This window comes from Cucurbita pepo, chromosome 19 (assembly GCF_057944985.1).
Source record: "Cucurbita pepo subsp. pepo isolate OVF chromosome 19, ASM5794498v1, whole genome shotgun sequence".
NCBI lineage: Eukaryota > Viridiplantae > Streptophyta > Magnoliopsida > Cucurbitales > Cucurbitaceae > Cucurbita > Cucurbita pepo.
Window position 1 is genome coordinate 11868891 of NC_141816.1, and position 25497 is coordinate 11894387.

At 37.7% G+C, this 25497-nt stretch overlaps 6 protein-coding genes and 3 non-coding genes across 16 annotated transcripts; 3 read left to right on the forward strand and 6 right to left on the reverse strand.

The window, feature by feature from the left end:
* Positions 1–368: 368 nt before the first annotated feature.
* On the forward strand, positions 369–4281 carry LOC111782188 (monothiol glutaredoxin-S17). The gene is made up of 3 exons (XM_023663009.2): positions 369–637; positions 745–819; positions 2735–4281. The coding sequence occupies exons 1-3, from the start codon at positions 467–469 to the stop codon at positions 3956–3958; spliced, it is 1470 nt and encodes a 489-aa protein (XP_023518777.2). The 5' UTR covers positions 369–466; the 3' UTR covers positions 3959–4281.
* Positions 4282–4987: 706 nt separating this feature from the next.
* Positions 4988–6347, reverse strand: LOC111782068 (heat stress transcription factor B-2a). Of its 2 annotated transcripts, none has more exons than XM_023662846.2 (2): positions 5827–6347; positions 4988–5469 (listed from the first exon to the last, which is right to left on the reverse strand). In XM_023662846.2, the coding sequence occupies exons 1-2, from the start codon at positions 6019–6021 to the stop codon at positions 5161–5163; spliced, it is 504 nt and encodes a 167-aa protein (XP_023518614.1). In that variant the 5' UTR covers positions 6022–6347; the 3' UTR covers positions 4988–5160. The 2 variants fall into 2 exon arrangements, with proteins under 2 accessions (XP_023518614.1, XP_023518612.1); XM_023662844.2 differs by having other exon boundaries at positions 5761–6300.
* A 364-nt stretch (positions 6348–6711) lies between these two features.
* TRNAV-UAC (transfer RNA valine (anticodon UAC)) lies at positions 6712–6784 on the forward strand. The gene has a single exon. It is a non-coding gene; the product is annotated as a tRNA-Val (tRNA).
* A 517-nt stretch (positions 6785–7301) lies between these two features.
* Positions 7302–7463, reverse strand: LOC111782343 (U1 spliceosomal RNA). Its single transcript, XR_002813093.1, has one exon. It is a non-coding gene; the product is annotated as a U1 spliceosomal RNA (small nuclear RNA).
* A 154-nt stretch (positions 7464–7617) lies between these two features.
* TRNAV-UAC (transfer RNA valine (anticodon UAC)) lies at positions 7618–7690 on the forward strand. Its single transcript has one exon. It is a non-coding gene; the product is annotated as a tRNA-Val (tRNA).
* An 841-nt stretch (positions 7691–8531) lies between these two features.
* On the reverse strand, positions 8532–13955 carry LOC111781495 (E3 ubiquitin-protein ligase RMA1H1-like). 3 transcript variants are annotated; one of them, XM_087120083.1, is made up of 2 exons: positions 13817–13955; positions 8532–9538 (listed from the first exon to the last, which is right to left on the reverse strand). In XM_087120083.1, the coding sequence occupies exon 2, from the start codon at positions 9508–9510 to the stop codon at positions 8782–8784; it is 729 nt and encodes a 242-aa protein (XP_086976209.1). In that variant the 5' UTR covers positions 9511–9538; positions 13817–13955; the 3' UTR covers positions 8532–8781. The 3 variants fall into 3 exon arrangements, with proteins under 3 accessions (XP_086976209.1, XP_086976208.1, XP_023517891.1); XM_087120082.1 differs by lacking the exon at positions 13817–13955 and adding an exon at positions 12066–12197 and having other exon boundaries at positions 8532–9575; XM_023662123.2 differs by lacking the exon at positions 13817–13955 and adding an exon at positions 11963–12091.
* Positions 12066–19307, reverse strand: LOC111781493 (Pentatricopeptide repeat (PPR) superfamily protein). Of its 4 annotated transcripts, XM_087120081.1 has the most exons (9): positions 16555–19307; positions 16256–16451; positions 15924–16171; positions 15645–15765; positions 15345–15547; positions 15219–15259; positions 15055–15109; positions 13817–14260; positions 12066–12326 (listed from the first exon to the last, which is right to left on the reverse strand). In XM_087120081.1, exon 1 carries the CDS (start codon positions 19045–19047, stop codon positions 17236–17238), a length of 1812 nt encoding a protein of 603 aa, XP_086976207.1. In that variant the 5' UTR covers positions 19048–19307; the 3' UTR covers positions 12066–12326; positions 13817–14260; positions 15055–15109; positions 15219–15259; positions 15345–15547; positions 15645–15765; positions 15924–16171; positions 16256–16451; positions 16555–17235. The 4 variants fall into 4 exon arrangements, with proteins under 4 accessions (XP_086976207.1, XP_086976205.1, XP_086976206.1 ...); XM_087120079.1 differs by having other exon boundaries at positions 15055–15547; positions 15924–15999; positions 16107–16171; XM_087120080.1 differs by having other exon boundaries at positions 15055–15547; positions 15648–15765.
* A 1305-nt stretch (positions 19308–20612) lies between these two features.
* On the reverse strand, positions 20613–21545 carry LOC111780988 (uncharacterized). The gene has a single exon (XM_023661374.2). The coding sequence runs from the start codon at positions 21394–21396 to the stop codon at positions 20953–20955; it is 444 nt and encodes a 147-aa protein (XP_023517142.1). The 5' UTR covers positions 21397–21545; the 3' UTR covers positions 20613–20952.
* Positions 21546–22248: 703 nt separating this feature from the next.
* On the reverse strand, positions 22249–25392 carry LOC111781032 (serine/threonine/tyrosine-protein kinase HT1). 2 transcript variants are annotated; one of them, XM_023661427.2, is made up of 4 exons: positions 24840–25392; positions 23416–24165; positions 22884–23339; positions 22249–22781 (listed from the first exon to the last, which is right to left on the reverse strand). In XM_023661427.2, exons 2-4 carry the CDS (start codon positions 24145–24147, stop codon positions 22497–22499), a joined length of 1473 nt encoding a protein of 490 aa, XP_023517195.2. In that variant the 5' UTR covers positions 24148–24165; positions 24840–25392; the 3' UTR covers positions 22249–22496. The 2 variants fall into 2 exon arrangements, with proteins under 2 accessions (XP_023517195.2, XP_023517194.2); XM_023661426.2 differs by having other exon boundaries at positions 23416–24613.
* Positions 25393–25497: the final 105 nt, after the last annotated feature.

A 25497-nucleotide genomic window follows, 5' to 3' on the forward strand; every position in this document is an offset into this window, starting at 1 on the left:
ACTACTCCTTTAATGAAATTTATCTATTTAATCTCAATTTCTCTTATAAAAAAAAAAAAAAACAATAACCACTTGCTTATTAGTAAACTAAACACAATTATAAAAAATTTAAATAATAAAATTACAAATTTAGTAGTATTGTTTTGAACATTAAAAAACAACTAATTATTTTATAATTTTTAAGTTTTTTTAATAAGTCATTAAATTTTTAATTTTAATTTAAAAATACATTAGGGGAACCATAATGATTAGACATAAAATTTAAACCTTAGATTCAGATTAATTAGACCTAATCTATAAGAATAAAAATTAAAACCAAAAAAAGAGAAGAGTAAAGTTATTAAAACGAAAAAGTAAAAGAATAAAAGAGAAATTTCAACATAAGTGTTCTAGGGCTTTTTCGCAATTGAATCAAATTCTAGTTTTGATCAATCCTCTCTCTGTGTGCAGCGGGTCCGGAAGAACAATGAGTGGTTCTGTGAAGGACGTACAATCTAAAGCGGAGCTTGACGGCCTGCTTCGGAGTGATTCCCTGGTTATCCTCCATTTCTGGGCTTCATGGTGTGAAGCTTCTAAGCACATGGACCAGGTCTTTTCACACCTTTCTACCGATTTTCCTCACGCTCGTTTCTTAAGGGTGGGTCTCTATATCTCTTGAATACTTGTTTTCGGTGATCTTTATCTGCCCTGTGATTTTTTATTACTTCGATTGTTTATCTTCTTAGTTGTTCATGGAGATTATAGGTTGAAGCTGAAGAGCAACCCGAAATATCGGAAGCGTACTCGGTTGCTGCCGTTCCTTACTTTGTCTTTATCAAGGTCAGTTAGAGTAACCTGTTTTTTATTTTTCGTTGTGCTTCTTTTGCGTTCATTTGAGTAATGGTTGTGCCAATATTATTTGAATTATTTATAATTTCCAAGTTGGCTCTGTAGATCATGGAATCCTATTACGTTTTTTACTTGACGAGTATAGTTTCCTACTGATAGTCGAACCAATTGTATTCTCTAGAGAGATGGCAAAAGTTTGACGTTTTGGCTGTCTGATCTTTGAACTTGACATCGCAATTTCCTTGTTCTTTTCGTTGATAATGAAATTGTATTACGGGGTTGACCAGTACACGAGTAGTTTCCAACCTGCAGTCTGTCCAATTGTATTTACTGGCGGTATGGCAATATTGTTACGTTTTGGTTGTCTGATCTTTAAACTTGACATTGCAATTTTTCTGGCTGGTTATGATTATTTCTTTTAAAGCTATAATTATCCTTAAATTTATTGGAAAAGTATAATACATTTTCTTACGAAATTACAAGTAAATTGACTTAATCATGTTGGATTAGAAATATATATCAACGGACAGCAAAACAAAAGAATGCTGAGGATAATATGGTTGTAGTGGGATATCGAATTTTTGGATCGGTAATTCTTGCACAGTAACTATTTGTGCTTTTAGAACTCCATTTTAGTGTTCTCTTCACTTTTCCTTTTCCACATCTTTTCTCTGCAGCAGCTTTGAGTGCATTGTTGCAGATGAAGGTCATTATTATTAAATGCCAAACTAGTTAGATACGCTTGTATTTGTGGGTTTAAAGGATGCATCTCATCCACATCAAACAAAAAGCTTTGTCGTCTTGGTAGATGCAAATAGCTTATATAGCCACATCCACATCAAACAAAAGGAAAAGGCCATATGGAGAAATCTTATAAAGGCCAAATATACTCTTACATCAAACTAAAATCACCCCTCCATCTTCTACAAAAGGGTCTTGGAAGTACATAAAAGAAACATCAAAACCTCATCACCAACCGAACTCGCCATAAGGTGGGTGATGGGGGAAGCACATCATTTTGGACCGACTCATAGATTGAAAACACCACACTAACCTTGAAGTATCCACTTCTGAACAAGCTCTCTCATAGCAAAAAAGCCACAATTAAAGAAATGTGGAATGTTGTCAACAAATTTTGGGTCCTAAAACTTGGTAGGAATTTAAAGGATTATGAAGCAACGGAGTGGACCGAATTAAGCCTTGACCTTACCCCTGTGGTATTATCAAACAAAGCAAACTCACTGACTTGGCTCCCCAGCGCTGACGGGGTGTTTTCTACAAAATCCTTAATGATGGACATGGGGGAAAAAGTAGAAGCAATAAATCTCACGCGAGCAAAGACAATATGGAAAGGACATCCGCCTAAAAAGATTATGTTCTTCCTTTGGGAAATAGCGCATAAAGTCATTAGCACAAGCAAAAATCTACAAAAAAAAAAAAAAAAAAAAAAAAAAAAAAAAGAAGAAAACAAAGAAAACAAGAAGAAGAAGAAGAAAGAAAGAAAAAAGAATGTCTTACATCACTCTTTCTCCAAATTGGTGTCCATTATGCAAGAAAGAAAACGAATCACTAAGCCACTTGTTTATGCAATGCCCATATGCTCAGAATTTTTGGACAATGATTCTCAATATATTTGGATGACATCTCACATTTCCTAGGATATGGCCTTCACGTACCACCCTCTCAAGTCCAACAAAACTTTTCGATAATGCTGTTTACCAAGTTATATCTTGGTGTGAACGGTCTAATATTTTTACTTCCTGTAGTTATGAACACCATGGATTATACATCCCTTTTGTAAATTTCAGTCATCAATTAAATTGTCTCTTATTACAAAAAAAAAAAAAAAAAAAAAAAAAAAAAAAAAAAAAAAAGTATTTGCATTATAGTTAACTTCATGTTTCAGGATGGCAAGACTGTTGATACCTTAGAAGGGGCAGATCCATCTAGCTTGGCTCATAAAGTTGCTAAAGCTTCTGGTTCAATTAATGCTGGAGAACCTGCAGCCCCAGCTAGCAGTGGGATGGCTGCAGGAGCTGCTATTCTTGAAACAGTGAGAGAGTTGGCAAGGGACAATGGCTCTGTTACTGAAAGCAAGGTGCAACCTGGACTGAGCAGTGCTTTGCAGAAGAAAATTCAGCAGCTTATTGACTCTAATCCAATCATGTTATTCATGAAAGGAAGTCCTGAAGAACCAAGATGTGGGTTTAGTAGAAAAGTTGTTGACATTCTGAAGGAAGAAAATGTGAATTTTGGAAGTTTTGATATCTTATCAGACAATGAGGTTCGTGAGGGATTGAAGAAGTTTTCTAACTGGCCAACATTTCCGCAGCTCTATTGCAAAGGGGAGCTTCTAGGTGGGTCTGACATAGCCATTGCCATGCATGAGAGTGGTGAGTTAAAGGAGGTCTTCAGAGACCATGGCATTGGAACTTCCCATGAGGTAAAGCCTGCTGAACTCGACAGGACTGCAGGTGTTATCTCAGAAAACTCTGGCTTGAGTGCAGCTCTAGCCTCTCGTCTTAAAATGCTAGTTAATTTGAGTCCTGTTATGCTTTTTATGAAAGGAAAACCTGATGAACCAAAATGTGGTTTCAGTCACAAGGTTGTAGAAATCCTTCGTGAAGAAAATGTGAACTTTGAGAGTTTTGATATCCTTTCTGATGACGAAGTCCGCCAGGGGCTCAAAGATTATTCAAACTGGTCCAGTTACCCCCAACTGTATATCAAAGGTGAACTGATTGGTGGATCAGATATTGTCTTGCAGATGCATAGAAGTGGAGAACTCCGGAAAGTCTTAGAAAATAAGGGAATCGTCAAGAAAGACACTAGTGAAGATCGTCTGAAAAAATTGATCACTTCTTCCCCAGTTATGCTCTTTATGAAGGGTACACCAGATGCTCCAAGATGTGGTTTCAGCTCCAAAGTTGTTAATGCCCTTAACGAAGAGGGGATTGGTTTTGGGTCATTTGATATCTTAACTGACGACGAAGTGAGGCAGGGGTTAAAAGTTTACTCCAACTGGCCGACCTTTCCGCAGCTTTATTACAAGGGCGAGCTTATTGGAGGCTGTGATATTGTGATGGAGCTACGAAGTAGTGGAGAACTGAAATCTACCTTATCCGAATAGTATCAATCAACATGAGCTGCTTTGGGTGTGTCCACATCCATTCAATTGTCTCGATTACATCAACGTAGTGACATTATACATCTTCTGAAGTTCGCTTTTCATAGTTTTGATTGATCTCTGACCCCTTCAATGTGGGTCCTTCATACTGCATGTAAAAGCAAGGGATTACCCTAGCGACCGATGAGTTTAAGTTATATGTTGTGTTGTTACCTGTTACTGGCAACTATATTCCTTTTTCTAGTTTCTTTAGTAGGGTTTTCATTGACAAGAAAGCGTACATTTATGCTAAATGTTGGGACGTATATTTCCCTGTTTCGGCTTTAGAGTACCTGTCCTCAATCCTGAAATATCTCAACTCTCATAGTATCAAACATTGTGGGATCAGGTTTATGTCCACCCTTCATAGTGAGCACAGATAGTTCATTTTCATAGTTCTGTCCATCTGTGTGTATATTGGATGACTTGAAACCTCTGTTTGTACTACTCAACTCTATTGATTATATGGATCTTGTAGGATTCTCGAGAAATTCTTCAATTTCTTTTGGAAGCGGATGATTACATGCATTCTTCTTTTAAGGTTGCGGCATCAAAGAATCTTCAATAGGATCTGCCAAATCTGAAGCGAAGGTGACCAAAAGAATGGTCGGTCGGTCGCCAATGACTCTTTTTATCTTTCTCTCAACACAAGAAATTCAAGGGGGTAGGTGTTATGGAGAAAGAGATGGCGCTCGCCGTTCCTCTTTTTCCATTTTCAAAGTCAAAATTTCTTACTTTATAGATCAGTAGGCCAATTGCAAACCAAATTCTCTAGGAAATCCTCTGGCAGCTTCTGGTATCTTCAAAATTAATCACGTGTGATCTATTCCAATTTCCATTATCCCATAAACCAAAGCTTGGGCTAACGAGATGCATTCCTACTCCCCTGTTTTGTTTATAATCTCGAAGTATTTCTTTACTTCAATTCTTTGAACTTTTGCGTATTTCAGTTTGTTATTTGGATAAATTAGCATTAGTTTATAAACTATAAAATGTTTTGTTAATTGTTCATTGTTCATATCAACTTTTACAGATGGCAACTTCTCTAGAACTAATTAGAGTGGACAATGGAAACTCAATTTGGAGCAAATGCATAACCCAAAGTATTACTTTCTTTCTCAATTTTCACAACCAACCCCATTTTCTAATTAGCAAAACTCTGTAGGCTACTTCTTAATGCACTGATCTAGACAGTCCAGTAATCTAATATGAAGTGCTTTGAATCGGGCTATTCGAGCTTGCAATTCCAGCTTCCGTCTTCTTAGATTCTTGTTCTCTTCCATTAGTTGCAGATGGTCGCCATTCTTCTGACCAACCGCCATTGTTTCAGCTCCTTCATGAGAAGATCTTAGAAAGGCTGGAAACACACTAGGCTCACATTTCTTACGTACAATCTCCCCCAGCATCTGCTTGTTGCCCCTCTGAAACTTCTCATGCTTGAATTCCCACCTCTTTTGCGACGTCTTCTTGAACCCCTGTTTCAAATATATCATAACCTATCAAAAATCTCATTTCCTTTTCCATTAATATCAATGGGTATTCATGGCCAAACCCATGTGAGAGGGAGCATAAGGAACACATAAAATAGATAACATATTACCTATTAGATCCAATTTCTAAGGCAGAATTCAAGCATTCGAATCAGGAAAGTGGTCAATTGGATCCTCATTATAATGAATAATTCTTCTTCAAGATGTTTCAGAGAATAAAAAGTGATGGGGGCATTTTCAAAAAGAGAGAGCCAGAGAGAGAGAGAGAATACATACGTAAGTATTAAGCTGGCGAATGAAGCTAGAGAAATTATTATGCTTGAAGTACTTAGGCAACAAAACCTCAGAGAATTCCGCAGGAGACCAAACTATGAACCCATTTCCCTCTGCATTCCAGGACACAATCCTATTTTCTTCTTCTTCTTCTTCTTCCTCCTCTTGATCTGCTGCTTTAAGATGGAAGCTTCCAGCCTCTTCTAACAGATCATAAGTCTTTGACAGAAAAGGAGCAGGGTTTCTGGTTTTTGAAGACTGCATAATCAAATTCACACCCAAAATCTGTTCAAAGTTGATCAGCTTCTCAACTTATAAGCCCTTCACCTGCAGCCATTTGCTAGGAAGCTACCAGGTTACGTTCTATAAAGGGTAGAGGTTTCCTTTATCCTTTATTTCCCTTTTCCAAATTCTGCTTTTTCTTCAAGGCTGTTTGGACCCATTGAAGTCTATTACGTTAACAAAATAGTTGTAAAATCAAAGCCATTGTTCTTCTAGTAATCATTATGAGAAAAACATGATCTAGAATAATATAGAATCAATTGGATTGAAAACACTCCAAATGTGAACTCGACTATTCAAATTGATCGCTTGTATATTTTAACAATTTCCTCCACATGAAGATGTTCCTACTTACCACAAAATCATATTTTTATAATAAGTTATATAGAAAATTTTCTTAATTTTCTGCATCTATAAATAAGAGTATTACATAGTTAGAGAAAATGAAATTAAGGAATGGTTTTTGCGGGGAAAAGAATCATATAATTGTCTTCCATGATGAAATGTTGAAAATTGACGATTAATTTCAAAAGAAGGGCCGCGAACTCTGACCCACTTTTTTTCTTCTCTCTTCTGCCTTTGTATGTCTGCCCCGTGTGATTGTTTCATGATTGTGATTAATGATCAAAATTTTGTCAATATATTAAATAATTATAAAAGAGTCCACAACAAGTTGCTGTGGTGTAGTGGTTATCACGTTAGTCTTACACACTAAAGGTCCCCAGTTCGATCCTGGGCAGCAACATCTTTTTTTTTTGTTTTTATTTTCCAAAACCCAACCCTATCTGGACATACCCAACTATAAGGACAATCCAATGAACCACGTCTTTTAACAGTAATTTCATTGAACAGCAAGCAGATATGCAATTTCTGCCAAAGAAGAACCAACAGCATGAACAACGTTCATATGCGCCATCCCAAGTGAAAACCACCATGGGGGAACTGTAACTTGGAAACCACAATGGGGGAACTGTAACTTGGTTCGGCAAGCTACTACTCGAGACTCGCATCTGGAGGTAGAGAGATCGAATGCCTGCACGAATTGGATGATGGAATTCCAAAGAAAGCAAATCCTTACATGTACTGTGAAATGAATGACGATGGATACAATTGCGTGACTGTTCCAAGGCCGACCAAAGAAGCGATTATTCTGTGGGGAATAAATGGAAGATAGAAATCGAAAAAGATTTAAAAAAGTCTGATAAAAAAATAAAAAAGAAAACAAAAAATCTAATTGAATGTCAATATTTTAACTGTTATGGGAAGGGGCCGCGCGAACGCAGGCCCCCACTACCACAAATTATGACGTAGGCTCTGCCACTTTGGACAGACCTTAGGCGGGCACCCCTCCTAAGTGCAATGGAGGTCACCAACCTAGGCTATGGGCCTCGATGATCACCCAAAAGCCCCGTCCAGGTAAGTATGTTTCAACGAAGCCCGTTGATTTTCTTTTATAGCTAGTGGGTACTTCTCTTCATTTCAGATGTGTCGATGTGGGACAAACTCAAAGTGCATGATAAGGCCAAATTTGTTTATTACATGATAGTAATTTGTAATCATCATGTTGCCCTTCATCAGGTTTCTGTGGTGTAGTGGTTATCACGTTAGTCTTACACACTAAAGGTCCCCAGTTCGATCCTGGGCAGCAACATTTTGATCTTTTACCTTTTCCTTTTCTTTTTCAGGAAATTTCAGAAAATGCCTTGAGATTGGGTTTAAAATGAAGCGGGCTGCTAGGCTATATTGGGCTCCATCGACAACTTGGGCCATCACAAAAGCCCAAAAGGTCCGCGGTAGCGTTTGGAAGTTGGAAGTTGGAAGTGGTGTATCTTATTTTTGTTCCGGCCGCACCGCACTCAAGTACTAGTATTTGTAGAAGTAGAGCTGCGTGGAATCCATTGAAGTTCGGTGGATTGTAAGACATGGCGGCAAAGGGGACGGTCACTGGCTTGGGTTTCAGCACTCGAAAGACAGGATGGTTCACGGCCACACCCTCGAGCTGTTCAACGCTATCACCTTCCGATAAAATTTGCAGAGTAGTGGACCGCACAAGGATAGGCCAGGGCACTGCATGGCAAGCCAAGGATTCAGAGATTTTGAAGATTTTTAACTATTGCTATGGCTGTGGGACATGATTTTGTACTGAAATAGGTTGCGGCTAGAGGTTTGACATGATAGAAGGCTACTCCATGGGCTTCCTATCTCGGGAATCATGCAATCTTATGACTGCGTTTTCTTCATATAATTCCAAGCAACTACTAAAATTTCCATGAAGCTTCGAATCAAATGAGTCATCTTTTTTGGAAAAATTTCCATGAATGACCTCAACTAATGGAAGATGACTCTTCTGTGTTGACATCGTGCATATACAAACAGAGTTCCTAGGTACCATCATATTTAATCTTTCCATCACTACTAAAAACTTAGTTCCTTTCCCTCTAATTTTGATGAGTTTAAGATAACAAGAACACAATCTAAGTAATAAACAGTCATTAGTTCAATCTTTAATGCTATATATTTTATATAATGAACATGTACATATATGATTATGTATGTAAAGTACTTATATAACCCAGAAGTAGGGGGGAAATTGTATATAAACATATAGTTGTCCATGAGCTTACCTCAAAAAACCTTTACACAGAATACAAAGACAATGATGTACTTTATTAGTATCTTTCTTCTTCTTCTTCCTTTTTTTCTTGTCTTGCAAATGGGGGAGTTTCCAGGAACAGAATCTCTTTAGAAGACAAGAACGCACAGAATTACACAGCAGAAGAGGAAAATGGAGATTCTGTTCAATGACTTCTCTGCCTGCATTTCCTGTCTTCTCAACCGGTTCCTACGGCTCCCTGTTAGATGATAAGAGTTTTGGTAAGAGTATAAATTGTCTGAGTTCCCAAAGACCCTTGCATACATGAAATCGCCAATCATTCCTACCACCGGATGGTGAAAACCACTGAACGATGTTCTACCGAGGTTTAGCGAAGGAGCTGGCGAATCTTCTTCATAATTGCCAAAAAGAAGGGGGTCATGATTTGGTCGCTGGTAAGGATTTCGATATCGAAGCTGCTGCTGGTGTGTGCTGAGGGTAGCAAGTATCTGGTTACCACAGGCTGAAGGTCTAGGAGGTATATCAACGTTATCTTGGTGCATAGCTTTGGCTTCAGGCCCGACTTCCTCGGCCATTTGGCCACGACCATAGAGAGGAACCATTGTGGTGTGGGAAATATCAGCCTTGCAAACTGGGCATTGCGGCTGCTCATCAATGGCAAGAGAGACGCTCTTGACATGAAGCCACTTATAGATGCAAGGCCAGCAGTATAAGTGACCGCAGAGAGTAACCACTGGCTCATGGGCAAAGTCTAAGCAGATGTTACAATCAAAGCAACCCTTGTTGGTTTCTCGATCTGTTCCCCCTGTACCAGAGACGTGTTTCCATCCTTGCGCAAAGCACTGTTCATAGGCCATGGATCGATCAAGCAACTCCAGTTATTTTCTGGAAAAGTCCACAAAAATACGGTAAATTTCTCCGTCTGAAAAGGTTTTGGGTAACAATAATTATAAAAAGAATTAGAAGCTTAGGTTAGAGCAAGAAGGAAGAAAGCTAAAAACAACAGATTAGTTAGGGACTACCAAAGCAGAAGATTGGTGGGACATTTAAGATACCTAGAACTCAACTGAAAGCAACCAACCATGTGACCGACTTTTATTCCAGAAGTGGTTAGATGCTCAATTAACTCATCCTAAAAGATTTTAAATACTCAAGACCAACCCACAAAATGAAACAGACTTGGCAGCAAACTATTACTAGGTTAGAGAGAGGGTGGGTAATAACACTAAAATAACAACCAAACCATTGAGTTGGGTAAAATCTTAAAAACTCAAAGCCAGACACGAAACATTTAGTCAAATGGTGTGAGATCCCATCGGTTGGAGAGGGGAACGAAGCATTCCTGCATTCCTTATAAGGGTGTGGAAAACTCTCCCTAACAAATGCGTTTTAAAACCTTGAGGGGAAACCTAGAAGGGAAAACCTAAAGAGGACAAGATCTGCTAGCGGTGGGTTTGGGCTATTACAAATGGTATTAGAGTCGGCACCGGGCGGTGTGCCAGCGATGACGCTGGGCCCTGAAGGGGGGTGGATTATGAGATCTCACATCGGTTGGAGAGGGAATGAAGCATTCCTTATAAAGGTGTGAAAACTTCTCCCTAACATACACATTTTAGAACCTTGAGGGGAAGCCCAAAGAGGACAATATCTGCTAGCGATGGGTTTGAGCTGTTACAAATGGTGAATTCAAATTGAAGGAGCTCTGAAACTTTGTAGAACTTCATCAGCTGGTAAAATAATGGTCAGGAACAGCTATTTTAATGCATTAGCAATTAAAGCAGTCAGTAACCTCTTAGACCTAACCATGGGCATAATACAAGTAGAGCCAGGGATACCCAGTTATTAAAAAGAAAGGACTATTATTTACTCATATGCCAAACGAATAAACACAGAAGAGAGGACCTAGTAATTAAGTCATATATAACTCCAAAAGGAAGAATGTAATCCTGGCACATGGTCTTCCTCAATGTGCTCTTAGTAGCCCGTTACCCTTTCGTTCAATTGTACTTCCTTCCAGAATTGAGTTTGTTTGAAGTAAAACGCATATTATGGGAAAAAGTAGCAGATAATTGCAAGGAATCTTCATGAAAACCCCCATCTCACTATTCCTATTTGGGAATGGCAATCAATCAAGATATCCAGCATTTGGATCATGATTTGTAGCAAATACAAACTTCTATAGCTTGAAAGTCGTGACTAGCATATGTTCTAGATGTAAAAACTTTTCTAGACTGTGATCCAATTCATCATCACAAGAGACCAAAACCTATTTTCTTTGACGCATGTAGTCCCCTAGCCAGCCCATGAATATAATAAACATAATATGGAGAACAATATGACCTGTCCACTAAAATTCCTGATATGCAAGCAGACACATTATCATTTATCAGATATGAACTCCAGAAACAAGATCAGTATTCCTCAGAATCACCAGTCGAATGCAGACACCACTTCTCCCTTTCTCCCCCCTGATCAATGCTTAAGACTCCATCCAGAAGTGAAAATAAACAGAATTGCAAATGATCACTCTGTAATACCAAACCCTATTCTAGCTTCCCTGAAATAGCCCAAACGGACCGGAATTTGCTGAGCTCGAGATAGATAGAGTCCTAAATGCCGCATATAATAAAGATGGAGATAGGAAACGGGAGGAGGCCTCCCACAGACTGCCAGTTCAAAATGTACTCACACGAAAAAGACACAGAATTTACGTCCTAGTTGGTAGTCTAATGCTAGACATATAAGAACACATCTTGTTCGATAACCAAATCAAACCATCAAAGCCCGAAGTAACTCCACTGTGTTAATGTGTGTTGTTCGGACTATTTTCCGCCGGAAAAAGGCAGATGAAAGTGATTGATTGCCTGATACAGCTCCTAATGATGAAAATTCATCAACTAGAGCCGCGTGGATCCAACCCTACTCTTCCCAGGCATAAAATGGGAAAACTCTAATAGTAGAGATATGAAACAACCTCGAGGCCCAACATTTTAAAGAATTTCTGATAAAACCACTACGAGGCACAGCCCAGAAGAATTAAGCCTTCACTTCATTTCAAATTGTGTTCTGATATAATAGAATTATCATACAAACAGCCAAATACCACATTTCCGATTGTCAAAATTAAAACAAAACACATAAAAAGTTGAAGCTTCCATGGTTTATCCAGAAAAAAGAAAAAATTAAGAGAAATAGAGCCACAGAAAACACATCCAGAATGAAAGATCCAGAAAATCCAACAGCGCCAGAGCTTGTATGAAACAACGCAATCAAAGACAAGGAAACTACTAAACATATCAAAACTTCCACCTCCACGAGGAAAAAATCACGGCGAAACAAAGCATGGAAACACAAGTTGAGAAGAGCAGAAAATCGAAAAACAAATCACGAAAGTTCAAATTCAGTGGTTCACCTGTGAGAGAGAATCAGCAGTTCTTTTGCTAATAGCTTCCCACAAAAAGAGGCAATGTTAATGCAAAAATGAAAAGGTTGGAGAACGAAATGACAGAACGGGAAATAGAGAAAACAGCCAGTTGATAGTGATTCTAGCGTCCAAGGTGAACGGGGCTTTATGGACGAACCTCCGTTTTCTTTAACCATTCTGATGGGCCCCACATTAGCTGACGTGGAATAATCTCGCATCGCATCCTCTCTCTTATCCTGGTTTTCTCTTCTACATTTTTTTAAAAATTAATGTCAGGATTTAACTCACTTTTCTTTCTTAGTTGATATCAATATTAATTATCACTTAATTATACTCGCTTTAATTTATTTAATTCATTAATGCTTCATGCCATTATATTTTCCTTTGGGAACCACAAAATCATTGTTGCGGTGGTTTGAGTTTTCTACTTTTTCTTATAATTTATTTGGTTAATAATATATTAACTGACGTGGAATGTACGAATATAATTTTATTGGTCAACACATCATGTACTTTCTAATTTCCAATTTCAAAAGATATTTATTTTTATGAATCCCTATATATTAATTATAATTATAATTTTACTATACATTTCAAATGGCCACCATAAATTCTATTTTAGTTTTTTTTTTTTTTTTTTTTTTTTTTATGTTTTTATCTATTTTAACTTTTACACTAGAAATATTTGACCTAGTATTCCTTTTTGTCTATTTTATTTATCTATATATTTTCTAAACATTTATTTTAGTCTCTAAATAATTATTTTTACTCTGTTTAACTTTTCTACAACAATTTTATTATTCTATATAATCAATAAGAATTTAAAAACATTATCAATAAACTTTGGTTGGGGTAAGATATTTTTGTGATAGTGGCATGAAAACAGCTATTGCGTATCTGTCGTGTAGTGCGATTATTTTTTTAATTTTATCTTACACGATTAAAATATTTTTCCTTGCTTTATTTATTTATTTTCTTCTCAACTTTACTTCTTAGAGTGTATTTTTCCAGTGTTTGTAGAAGCAAACTGTTCAAATAGAGGAGTATTTTAATGAAAAAAAAATATAGCTATTTTTCTTTATTTTTTTTTTTAATTTCTTTATATTATTTGAAAAGAAAAAAACTCTGAAAAACACTTAAAATATACTCAAACTAGTTAATCTTTAACCATGGGTAAGATAAATTGATGGTTGAGTTGACTTAAATAGGGAGCTCGAGGTAATGGCAAATATGACCATTACAACGCACACCAATGAATTATTTGTAGGATGATAGCATTTTTTAAAAGAGTACAGTAGACTGAGGATTATAATTTTAGTAAAAAAAAAAAAAATGCTATGTTTGAATGGGACTAATAAAGGTAAAAGCCACTAATAAAACAGTCAAAATAGAATAAGATCGATAAAGAAAAATAAATAAATAATAAAATAAAATAAAGAAGGAATGGTATTTATAAGAGAAAAAGAAGTCAAAATAGAATGAGATTGATGGAGAAAACTTTGCAAAAGAGGATATTTATGAGAGAAAAGTTGTGAAAAATTGGAGTCTTAAGAGGATGACAGTAAAAAAATCAAGAAACCTCCCAAAACTAATGGTTGGTCCCTGTGTTTGGTTGCAGTAGGGTTTTTTTTTTTTTTTTTTTTTTTTTTTTTTTTTTTTTTTTTTTTTTTGTCAATTGATCATGTGAGAGGGAGACAAAAATTCTGCTATGAGAAGAAATGTCAAGAAGATCGACGAACCTGAGAGAGATTCAAAATCTGAGTAAGCAATTGGAGTAAGGGAAGCAACTACCCTCGACTGCTTATCATCTGGAGTAGTCCTAGCTTGGAGAAGATCAACAAACCTAGGATAAAGATTCAAAATCTGAGTACGCAATTGGAATAAGGGGAGCAACTACTCCAGACTGCTTATCATCTGGAGTAGTCCTAGCTTGAAGAAGATCGATGAACCTGAGATAAAGATTCAAAATCTGAGCAAGCAACAGGAAGAAGGGAAGCAACTACTCCCGACTACTTATCTTCTAGAGTAGTCCTAGCCTGGACAACATAATAATTTCACCACCGAGAAGAAAGATGTTGTGTCTAGTGACTGGAATCCTCTAATGTCAATTGAACAAGCTGACAATCGGCAGAAGATACTGAGCAAAACTACTGGCTTGAAGAGGGGCTGATCCACAACATCAACTGCAAAAAAATGAGGTGAGAGTTGAACAAGAGAAGACCGCAATACATCTCCATTACCGTTTTCCACTAAGACTGATTAATTAAGTTAAAGAAAATATGAGGCGACCACATTAGAGAATATGTCCCCTGTCATGAATAAGTAACAAAATTTTATTAAACTTCCAAAAATCATTTCTCCAAATGATAATACTATCAACTATTGAAAAAGTTAAAAGATAAAACTAAAACCTCACACCCATCAATACATATTTTTAATGGGGAAGTTGTATTCTTATAAAAATACAATCGTCATAATTACATTTAAAAAAAAAAAACAAATTAAACATATACAAATATGTTTGAAATATAGGCTATCCTAATAAATAAATTAAAAAAAAGAAAAAAGAATCTTGATTGTTGCACCCTTCTTATTCAAATGACCTTTGTCCATATGAGAAGGGAGGCAATGTCTTTTGTAGTTATTGCAAAAGGAACACCCCATGTGGGTCTAATCTTATCCTCCAATATTTGCATACAGACTTAATATAAAATTCAATAAAACTAATTTACAAGCAAACAATTCTGATGTGTGTGTATATATATAGATATAAAGAAATCATAAATGAACGGGACTTCACCGACAAAATTGTAGTTATTAGACCAAGAGATCAGCTGATAATCTAGTACATTAATGGTGGATAAGAGAAGTAATCCAAAAGCTAATAAAAGCAATTTAGACGAGCCTAACAAGTCACAGACGTGAACAGCCCGACAAGAAAGGAAAACTAAAAGAATATTGAATTTGAGATGTCTACCTTCAATAGATGAACCAGTCCCACACACTGAAAGGCGTCTACTCCCCGTATTTCGCTGACCCAGTTTCAAACCAGACTTTTTTAGATACCAATTATTGAAGCTTCCAACTTTGATTATTTATATAGACAGTACAACTTTTATTTGAAATTGAAGTAGAGCATACCATTTGACATTGCTAGTTGGTGACATATATTCCTATAGCTTCTTTACCCATAGCAGATTGATTAGTGTTACGTGGGGATAAATACACAAAAAAATGAATCAGTCAGAGATAGCAAAACTAGCAAACCTGATTATGGTCAGGAAATGGAATAATTGAAGCACAAACGCCCGAAATCAATGATGAATGGATGTCACAGTGAGTGTAGGTGTCAGAATAAGCCTCGCCTGGATTGATCCTTACTTGTATAAGATCCTGTTTTTTTTTGTTTTTTTTTTTATTGCGACCCTTTGGACGTAACCGATCCCTTCTCTTGTTAACTTTCTAAATAGCTGATTCAAACAAATAAAAGATGATCAGAAACTCTCAAAATGAGAAAAGTATAACATTTGCAACCAAAAAACAAACTTGTCAAATAATAATAATAACCACTTTAAACAGGCCTCCAAGTAAAGGACCAGAAAAGTCCAGTCTTTTGTTTCCAAAGTGGTTCCCATCATCTTCTGCTATCCGCCCAAGGGCACATAAGAGTAGCGGATGAATTATATAACTGGTACATGTAATGTCCAGTAAGACAATTTAACAAGTCAGACAAAATAGTATAAAAATAATTTAGCAAGGCAGTAACGATGATGATGACAATGAACTATTATAGTATTAGATGTTGATAAATTAAATATATACATGTATATCAGATTAGTGCCATACCCAAAATAGTATGCCTCCTTAGTCTCACAAAATTCACCTACACCAACATGGGGAAGCATTTCCTCTTGAGGAATCTCTTTGACATACCCGAGACATCAAGATAACAAACATGTTGAAAAGTGATAAAATAGTTTCGTGCAGAATATAATGGAGCAGACCTAAATTTAGTGAGATAATGCATACTTAATCCTCTTTTCCTTGGTCACACCAACTGTTGATCCTCTCTTCCCAATATGGTCTAGTGCAACCTACAGTCGAGAAACATTGTTGGTGTGAGCGTGAGAGAGAGAGAAAGAACAGGATGATAGACAAGTATCAAAGAAATGGGTGACCTGCTGATTTGGTATAACAAAAGCCTCTTCCAGAGAAGACTGAAGCAACTCCATCATTTAAGTATCAAAGAATTCATAACATACATGCTCTAGAAGATCTTTATCAGGAACAAATCCTCAAGCACGAAACACAACAATAATCATAATCTCAGTTCGGGTTTCAGGCAGAGTGGCATGTGTGTATTGTCCTGAAGACCTGAAAGAACATTGACGAATTGCAAAAAGAATAGGTTAGAATAGCTTTTACTTCAACGAGGAAGAACTTCTAAATCTTCAGAAAACGAAGATAAGTACATTACCCCCTTGCCACTAGTTCAAGAAAGCATTTGTGTGCAAACATGGTATTAGGTGGTCTATTTTGTGACTCAGCCATAGACCAGACGTCTGCCACAAAGGGCGTACTTGTTTGGCTGTCCTTTTTTGGAAACATATTTTATGCACATCTTCTCTTGTGAAATAAGAACCTTCTCACTCTCATTGATGATAAAATATCCTCCCTGGTCATATGGACAATCCCTAAGCTCGGCAAGATCCTTCTCAGAATTATGATACAGAATAAAAAGACAACAATCTAATTGCTTGTTACAAATAATTTCCGTATGCCAGAATAAATGCAATACCAATACATATCTGTTTTCAAAAGGAAGTTAGAACATAATTAGCATAAGCACACTTTTCCAAACAACCAAAGAGATCTTATCTGATGCTACAATTTTCAAATGAGTAGAAAACACCTGGTTGGTACCCGCTTTAGGGATCAATCATCGAATAAAAAAGGGCCTTGACAACCTGAGCACTGATCAAGTTAACAACCAGATCGCCTAGCTATTTAAAAATACCGAGGAGCTCCAGTGACAGGATTGGTCATTAATTAGAAAACGCAATGACCTTTCCATGATTTGTGGTGGATTAGCTCGTAAATCCAATGAAGTCTCAGTAACAGCTAGAATACTGAAGCTGATGATTATGAATTGAAATTATCACCAATAATCAAGACAAGAACATGCACCATCTTTGAAGTGGTGAAAACGAAATTTATCCCTAACAATTATTTCTCTATCAGCAATAACAGAGATGTGTTTAATAGCTGAATGACAATCCTCACATATTCGAAGGTTCTTTACAATCCTAATAGTCTCACCTTGATTGGTTTTAAGTAAACCAAACGCTAGGGCAAGCTTTTCACTATGATATCTAAGGGCATAATCCCTTTCTTCTTCTTCCAAATCATGCATCAAGGACTCCAGTGCTGGTATATAGCCTGATTCACTACAACGGCCCATTAATTCATCTAAATACCTATAGATAGCATTTGTTTCAGGATGAGACTTGTCACCCATGCTAAACATATAGGTTTTCTGATTGATCTCTATGGTGCTATAACCTACTTGCTTCTTTAGGCGTCGTCTAACCATCATGTTTCGCACCATCTCTACTCGATCCATTCTACCGGCCAATGCATATATGTTAGAAAGCATTACATAATGACCAGGGTTTTCTGGTTCAACTGCTAAAACATGTTCTGCAACCTTAACTCCAAGGTCAAAATTTTTATGCATTCTGCAAGCCCCAAGCATTGAAGTCCAAACTGCTGGACCTGGCTCTTCAGGAAGAAATTTTCTAATGAATTGATAAGCATCCTTGAGCAATCCAGCACGTCCAAACATATCTACCATGCAGACATGATGTTCTACTCCTGGAACTAACCCATATATTTCCTTCATGCTTGAAAATGCCCGACGACCATCATCAATCAACCCTGAATGAGCACATGCAGACAAGACAGCAACGAATGTGATATTGTTAGGGCGAGGACCATAAGCTCTCATTTCATTGAAAAGCTTCATTGCTTGCTCACCATAACCATGCATCCCATACCCTGAAATCATGGCTGTCCAAGTAACAACATTCCTTACCTTCATGGAGTCAAAAACTTCCCGCGCTTTGCTTACATTCCCGCATCTAGTGTACATGTTAATCAATGAAGTACCAAGAACCACGTTCAGATCGAAACTATTACTATTGGCATAATCATGCAACCAGCATCCGAAATCAAGAGCTCCCAGCTGAGAACAGGAAGACAATAAGCTTACTACTGTAGCTGAATCAGGTTGAAAGCCCGACCCTATCATCAGATTAAATAAATCGATTGATTTCGCTGGTAATCCATTCTGCTCGTACCCTGATATAAGTGAATTCCAAGCTATAGTTGTTCTTTGGGGCATTTCATCAAACACCTTCTGGGCGACTTTCATATCACCAGCTTTGGAATAGAGAGCAATTAGTGCAGCCTGAACGTACATATCAGATCCATAACCAGAAACCACAACGTGAGAATGAATTTCTCTACCCAACCTGAGAGCTGAAAGATCTGCACAGGCTTTGATAACAGACGTAAATGTATAATTCGACTGGTAAACACCCAAGAAGAGCATATGACGGTAAAACAGGACGGCATCAACAGAAAAACCATACTTGGAAGTCGCTTTGAGAAGGGAATTGAACAGGAATGAATCAGGATTTGGGACAGTGGGCAACAACCGACGAGCATACGTGATTGAACCAGCGGCACAAACCAGTGAAAGAAGCTTGGTGAGAAGTGATCGACGTCTATGGAATCCGGAAACAATGATATGGGCGTGAACTTGTTGAAGGTTTCTCAGACGAGGACCTGCTTGAAGAAGCGCTGCATAGATTGGACTGTGGGGTCGGTAGTCAAAAATGTGAGTTACAGGATGTTGAAGCGCGAGTTGTTGGGATTCCACTGTAATTAGAGACTTTGTTTTGTTCATAGTTGGATTGATCAAAGTTGTGCATCTAATGGTTTTGAAGTAGGAGGGAAGATTCTTGAAAGTACTAAATATTGGAACAGAAATTTATGTTTACATCCAAAACAAAAGGCGATCATTGACACTTACAGTTGCACTTCCTTCAGCCTCCAACTACTCCCTCAGAAGCTGCCGCCCTGTAACTCCGCCGACTCCTGTAACTCCGCCGACTTAGCTCGAGTGTAAGCTTTTGCTGCTTCATTTTATAGCCTTCGTGGAATATGGGAGGGAATGAGTAACATTTATGTCCAAATGGGGTCACGAACCGTCCAGGAAAAATAAATTACATAATTTTAAAAATATTAGTTAATTTTGAAATATTTAAACTAAAACTTAAATATATCTTAAAAAAATAAATTAATTTAATTTTGAGAATTTTTAAACTAAAACTCAAATATGAATTTGTTGGTAAAACATTATATACACACGTCTTACCTTCTTTTAACAAATTTTTTATAAAAATTATATTGAAAAATGAACTAAAAAATTATTCACGGGAACTTGATCCCCGCAAATTTTTCACGAAAAATCTCCGCCCGATCCCCTAAAAGGAGAATTTCGTAGGATCACGTGATGCAAATTGATTAAGATTAGCCATCAGTGAGATACTGCTCTAGAACTATAATTCCAACCTTGTGTCAGGACTTATGAGGCAAGGGACAGTTTCTATGGGGCGTAGACCTCTCAAAAGGTAACGGAGGCGTGCAAAGGTTTCCTCGAACCATACCGATGATGAAAAAATGAAATGAGCATGAGAATGAAGTTGGGATGGAGGCTGTGTCGGGGGAGGGATAATTTAAAATCAAACTTTAGTCAAGTTTTTTTTTTCAAGTGCAGTAAGAAATACTCGTCTCAATTTCTAAACTAAACTTTCGTCCTCAAACATTAATTAAACTTCAATCCAAACTATCAATTATAAAATCTGTTGAACTTCGATCCTTAAAACTTTCAAGTTTAAAATATATAATCAAGTTCTAATTTTTGTTAAGAACATGATTATTATATTGCAATTAAATATTCATTTACTCAATTCTCAAATGCCTCTCATATCTAAACATGCATATGAGTTCATGCTATTTATTTGGATATAAGGACCAAAAATAGGTGTTTTTCAAAATTCATCATTAAAATAGACAAAAGATTTAACCCTTACTTCTCTTAAGGTACTGAATCAAAAGAAAACTCTAAAGACAATGCTTGTGATTATCTGGACAGCCTCTCCTTCCCAAAGTAAAGATTGTCAATTAGTGAGCGTTAAAGGCAAGAAGGAAAGAATCAACGCATACTGAACAGAACTTAAGAACACCAGATTTGGGCAGCCTAGTATCCAAGAAAGGGATTTGGGCATCCTTCAAACTTAAGAACACCAGATTTATACAGAACTTCAGCACTAAACGCTAAAGAATTTTGTATTCTCATGATAAAAAGCTTAAAAAGATTCAGTTGGCAGCTCTAATAATGCCTGCCCTCTTCACTAAATTTCTTCAATCAATCACAGCTCTTTTCTTTCACTGTTATGCAGAACTCAGTAACAAAGCATCAATATGAAATATATTTCATTTGTGGCTTATTAAGCACATAACATTTACAGAAGGACTGGTTTTTTTAAGCTGAGTAATATTCATCAATCAACAAAGGAAAGTGGAAAGTGGAATAACACACACACACACACACACACACACACACACACACACACACACACACGCACAAAGGAAAGTGGGATGGATTTTTCCCATTACTGCCATGTTCATCTGAAGATTTAAATCACTTTTTTTTCCCCAATATTGAACAGATATCTAGACCCAGAAAATCTCAATGCAATTTGCAGCTTGGAATCAAAAGAAAAGACTCAACAATTTACTCAGGAAACTAATCATATTTTTCTCTCCAGGAATAAACAAGAAAGAAAACCCAAGATAGGGCAAGAAGAATGTCACCAACAATCTGCCTCAGCCAATCCCAGGCAAGGTCCTCCACTCTTCGCTCGAAATAGAACCTCCACATCGCCATTGAGACGTGAAGCACCGTACATCCCTTAGCGAAGAACCCTTGAAATTCTCTGTCCTTCACGAACGAAACCATGAACAGAAGAAACCCGATTGCGAAGAGGAGCAACCCGGAAAACGAATCGGAGGTCTGAAGCAGGAGCTGATCGTGTGGCGTAGAGCCCATTAACTTAGTGGCGATGTCGATCCCATGCCCAATCGTGTAAATTTCCTTCATATAGAACATCATCAGCGTCCCGCTCGTGATTGCGACCACAGAGTGAAGAAGGCAGATCACGGGGAAAGTCGACGACGACGACGATCCCATTTTGATCGGACGGTGGAGGCGTCGTAATTACTTATGGATTTGAAACTGCGAACATGGCTGCTCCCGAAATTGAAGGAACCCTAATTGCACAGCTGAAATTCAAGTTTGGGAGGAAGACGATGAGCCGAACGAAACCGTGATCCGGCTCTTTAATTTTCTTGTTCTTTCTTTTAATTATTCGTGTCCTTTATACAATTTTCTTTTTTTGGAATAACCCGAAGAGAGAGAGTGTCCACTCTGGAGATAAGTATCTCAGCGCCTGGGCCCCAGCTGGACCAAATTTTTGCATATTCCACACTGTTTCCTTCATTAATACGTGGCAACGGCTGACATGCCGACAGATTCTTAAGGCTCCACTTGTAATTATAATAAAGTTATATATTTTAATCTTAATTTCAGATCAAGATTCATATCCAATGGGCTCTAATGGGCCCTCTCATTTTCTTCCTCATCAAGAAGATGGGCTTAGCCCAACCTTGTTGCCGACTTTTTTTTTTTTTTTTTTTTTTTAAATGTCAATTATTATGTTACCATTACATGAACCTTTTTTATTTTAAACTATGATATAAGATGAATTTTTCATTCTTAACAATGATGACTTGACACCACTATGAAAGACAATTAAAATTTTATTTTTTAAAAAACAACCACTAAAGATTAAAAAAAAAAAAAAAAAAAAAAAAAGGAAAAGAAATACCAGTTGAACATTAAGTAAATAATAAAAAGGTCAACCAAGTATTTTTTTTTTTTTATAAATAATTTAAATATTAATATGAGAAAAATAACTTCGACGCTTAGCTTATTCCAAAAGGTGGCATAATTCATGTAAAGTTGTTTCGTATGACAATATCCTACCGTGAACTTGGCCAGTTTGTCATAGCTAGAATCAAATCGAACCGAATCAAATCAAGGCTCGACAACATGAATATTATGCTAGATACACATATGCATCGTAAGCCTGTGCCAAAAAATGGGAAGTCAACAACTTCTTGTTTAATTACAAAAACAAAGACTTGGCCAAATACTAAGCAGATGACAACGGCGAGGTCGAGATTGAGTGAACGATCTCATAACCTGCACTTACAAGACGGATCGAAGGGTCATGAGAATTTGGGTTTGGGGCGGGGTGAGGGTTCAGGATGTAGGGGGGCAAGCTTTTGAATCCAATGGAGTGGCCCTCCTTTCTTATGGTCTAGATGAAAACTAGACAGAGGATTTCCTACTAAATTGAGTGTCCCATCATGGGCAAGCGAATACTCGAATTTCTCTAATACCTTCACAACCTGCCAGAAATCGGGTCTCTTATCTGGATTTACAGACCAACATTGCTCGATCAGTGCTCGCATTGCCAACGGACAATCACTTGAGATAACAGGCCTAAGATTCTGAAAAACCAACATTGATTCGTTCAGAACCATATGGCTCGCATGATAAACCCGACAAAGAAGATAATCTGGGAACAAACACGTGATTTATAAAAAGCTGACCTTGTTCACAACAGCAAAGGCTGCTTGAATGGGAGTCATATCCTGGTAAGGAATTGCACCAGCCACCATTTCCCACAACATAAGCCCGAAGCTGTACACGTCGACCTTTCGACCATAGGGTTTATGTTTAATCATCTCCGGTGCCATCCATCGATAAGTACCAGGATCGTCAGCCAATGGGTCGAGAAAGGCATCAGGACAAGCTATACCAAAATCTGCAATTTTCAGGTGGAAGTCCTCGTCAATAAGAACATTTTCGGGTTTAAGATCCCGATGAATTACGCCTTGTGAATGAATATATTCCATGCCACGAGCGACATCTAAAGCCATTGCAATTAGTTTTCGCATAGGAAGAGATTGGTGCTCAAGTTTGTGCAAGTATGCTCTTAATGATCCTTGAGACAAATATTCGGTAATGACACAGTGAACTGGTGGCTTCCTACAGGCAGCTACAAACTGCAACAGAAAGTAAACAAACATCAACTAAACTAAGAGATTGAACATATTGACGATAATCTAACACTCGATTCACCTTTAAAACGTTCGGATGATTGAGACGAGATAAAAGGGAAACTTCTCTGGTAAATTGCTTCTCCAATCTCGAAGCAAGAACTCCATTTTCGTCGTCCTCAGGCTGTCGAATAATTTTAACAGCAACAGGTTTGTCCTTGTATTTTCCATGATAAAGACGACTGTGAGCTCCATGAGCAAACCTTAACCCGAGAAACAACTCAGAGAGATCAACACTCCAGTCATCGACCGTTTCGACTGCGGTGACTCTTCCACCACCGGACTCGAAATATTTGGTCCAGGATGAGTCCTTCCGGGGCTTTGACTTATCACCTCGTTTTGCCGTAACTAGGTGTTTCAGTGGACTGGTATTCAAAGACGGCTTGAAATTGGCAGATTTAGAAACTTGAGGGTTCATGTTCTTGAATTCCTTCGTTTGTTCTCTAAGACGAGGAGTTGGTGTTGAGAATCTCTTACTCTCGGATTTTGCTTCCCTGAAAACGTCAGAGAGGTTGCTGGTGGGAAGAGGAGACAGATACCTCTTCTTGTTGGATATGAAACTTGGTTGAATCTTCGAAATATCAGGATTTGGTTTCTGGGGTGATGAAGTTGATTGAGGCCTCGATTTCAAGCCAGAATGGCGAGGTGGTTCGATGGTGAAAGGAACAGGGGTCAATCTTAACGAGTCCCATCGATGATAAACTGTGTGAGAGAACTTGGTTCTCCTAAGCCAAGAATTAGCCTCCTTCTCCATTTTTTTCTTCTAATCTTCCTGCAAATAGTTCATGAAACTTAACAGATCTTCAAACCACACACGTTCTTCATTTTCTCCCCCCTCCTGCACAGGAGGAGGACTAAAAACAAGTTGGGTTCTCGGGAACAAATGGGTATGATGATGACCATGAATTTGATGGCCCAAAAAGCTTGATTTCTTCAACCCATCAAACAATTCTAACGAACAAACATTCGATGTTTCATGAAATTAAAGAATCATTGAGACCTACAAAACGATGGAGATTTTGGAGCGCTGCTCAAATCCTGTTTCTCCCACCAGCAAAACAATCGGTTAAAGCAAAACCCAACAAGCAGATACAGAAATATGAATGCCTCTCAAGCCACAAAGCAACACAAATCGTCCCGTTCAACACCAAATTCCTTTCCTCCTGTACACATCTTTTTTAACTTTGGTTCCAAAGTCAAACCCCACCTTGAGTATAAGCCTGGCAAATCCCACACAGAGATCCCCAATAAATAAATCCAAATAATAATAATAAAACAGAACCCAAATTCCAAAAGACAAATAATTTACCCCCTCCCATTTAACTATTCAAACAAGTGAATTAACCAGAACCAAGACAAAAGAGCGAAAAAAAGAACCCCAACAAGTTTCCCAAAAAGAAGCAGAAAAATAAAAAAGAAAAAACCTAGGAAGAGTCAAAACCTGACCTCAAACATGTCGGCCTCTTTCAATTCACACGGCATTCCCTGTAGAAATCCATAGGATGATGAAGGAGACAAACAAAAACATGAAAACCCATCTGTCGGGACAAGATTAGATTACATTTCAGAAATGGAGGATCGTAAATTAGGTTGGTGTTGTGGCGGTAGAAGAACATGGATTGAGCGACAGTAAATAAGATTCCATGGACGAGAAGAGGGATATAGTTTAGGCAAGGCGTTACGAGTAAGGGAGATGTGGCGATGACGATGACGATGACGATGACGATGACGGCGACGGTGACGGCGACGGTGAGTGATGGCTGGTGGGAACCACACAACGAAATCCGTAAACACGAGAAAGAGAGGAGGTTGGAATTTTGAGGGATTGTTGAGGTCATTATCGGGAATGTCTTTTTTTTAGAGGGTACGGACGAATCTTTACCTGGTTCTACCATGCTTTCGCCTTTGGTACGGTTCGCACGGGAACTGTGTACCCTTTTACATCCACCACTTGTGTTTGTCTTTGGTGGCCCAATAATGGCCCATGGTTTTTATTGGGCCGATAAGTTGGGCTTTCAGAGAAACGAGGCTGGAAGGCCCAATACGAGGGAAAAGGGCAAATAATGATAAATTTGTTATTAATATATAATAATAATAATAATAA

Coding starts and splice junctions, on each gene's coding strand:
- LOC111781032 (XM_023661427.2), bottom strand. CDS start 24,147: ATGGAGAAGGAGGCTAATTCTTGGCTTAGGAGAACCAAGTTCTCTCAC. Junction 23,340..23,415: donor ATCATCCGAACGTTTTAAAG/GTGAATCGAGTG, acceptor TTTCTGTTGCAG/TTTGTAGCTGCCTGTAGGAA. Junction 22,782..22,883: donor CCTTTGCTGTTGTGAACAAG/GTCAGCTTTTTA, acceptor TTGGTTTTTCAG/AATCTTAGGCCTGTTATCTC.
- LOC111781495 (XM_087120083.1), bottom strand. CDS start 9,510: ATGGCCTATGAACAGTGCTTTGCGCAAGGATGGAAACACGTCTCTGGT.
- LOC111782068 (XM_023662844.2), bottom strand. CDS start 6,021: ATGCAGTCTTCAAAAACCAGAAACCCTGCTCCTTTTCTGTCAAAGACT. Junction 5,470..5,760: donor TTCGCCAGCTTAATACTTAC/GTATGTATTCTC, acceptor TATTTGAAACAG/GGGTTCAAGAAGACGTCGCA.
- LOC111782188 (XM_023663009.2), top strand. CDS start 467: ATGAGTGGTTCTGTGAAGGACGTACAATCTAAAGCGGAGCTTGACGGC. Junction 638..744: donor CTCACGCTCGTTTCTTAAGG/GTGGGTCTCTAT, acceptor TGGAGATTATAG/GTTGAAGCTGAAGAGCAACC. Junction 820..2,734: donor CTTACTTTGTCTTTATCAAG/GTCAGTTAGAGT, acceptor TTCATGTTTCAG/GATGGCAAGACTGTTGATAC.
- LOC111781493 (XM_087120079.1), bottom strand. CDS start 19,047: ATGAACAAAACAAAGTCTCTAATTACAGTGGAATCCCAACAACTCGCG.
- LOC111780988 (XM_023661374.2), bottom strand. CDS start 21,396: ATGGGATCGTCGTCGTCGTCGACTTTCCCCGTGATCTGCCTTCTTCAC.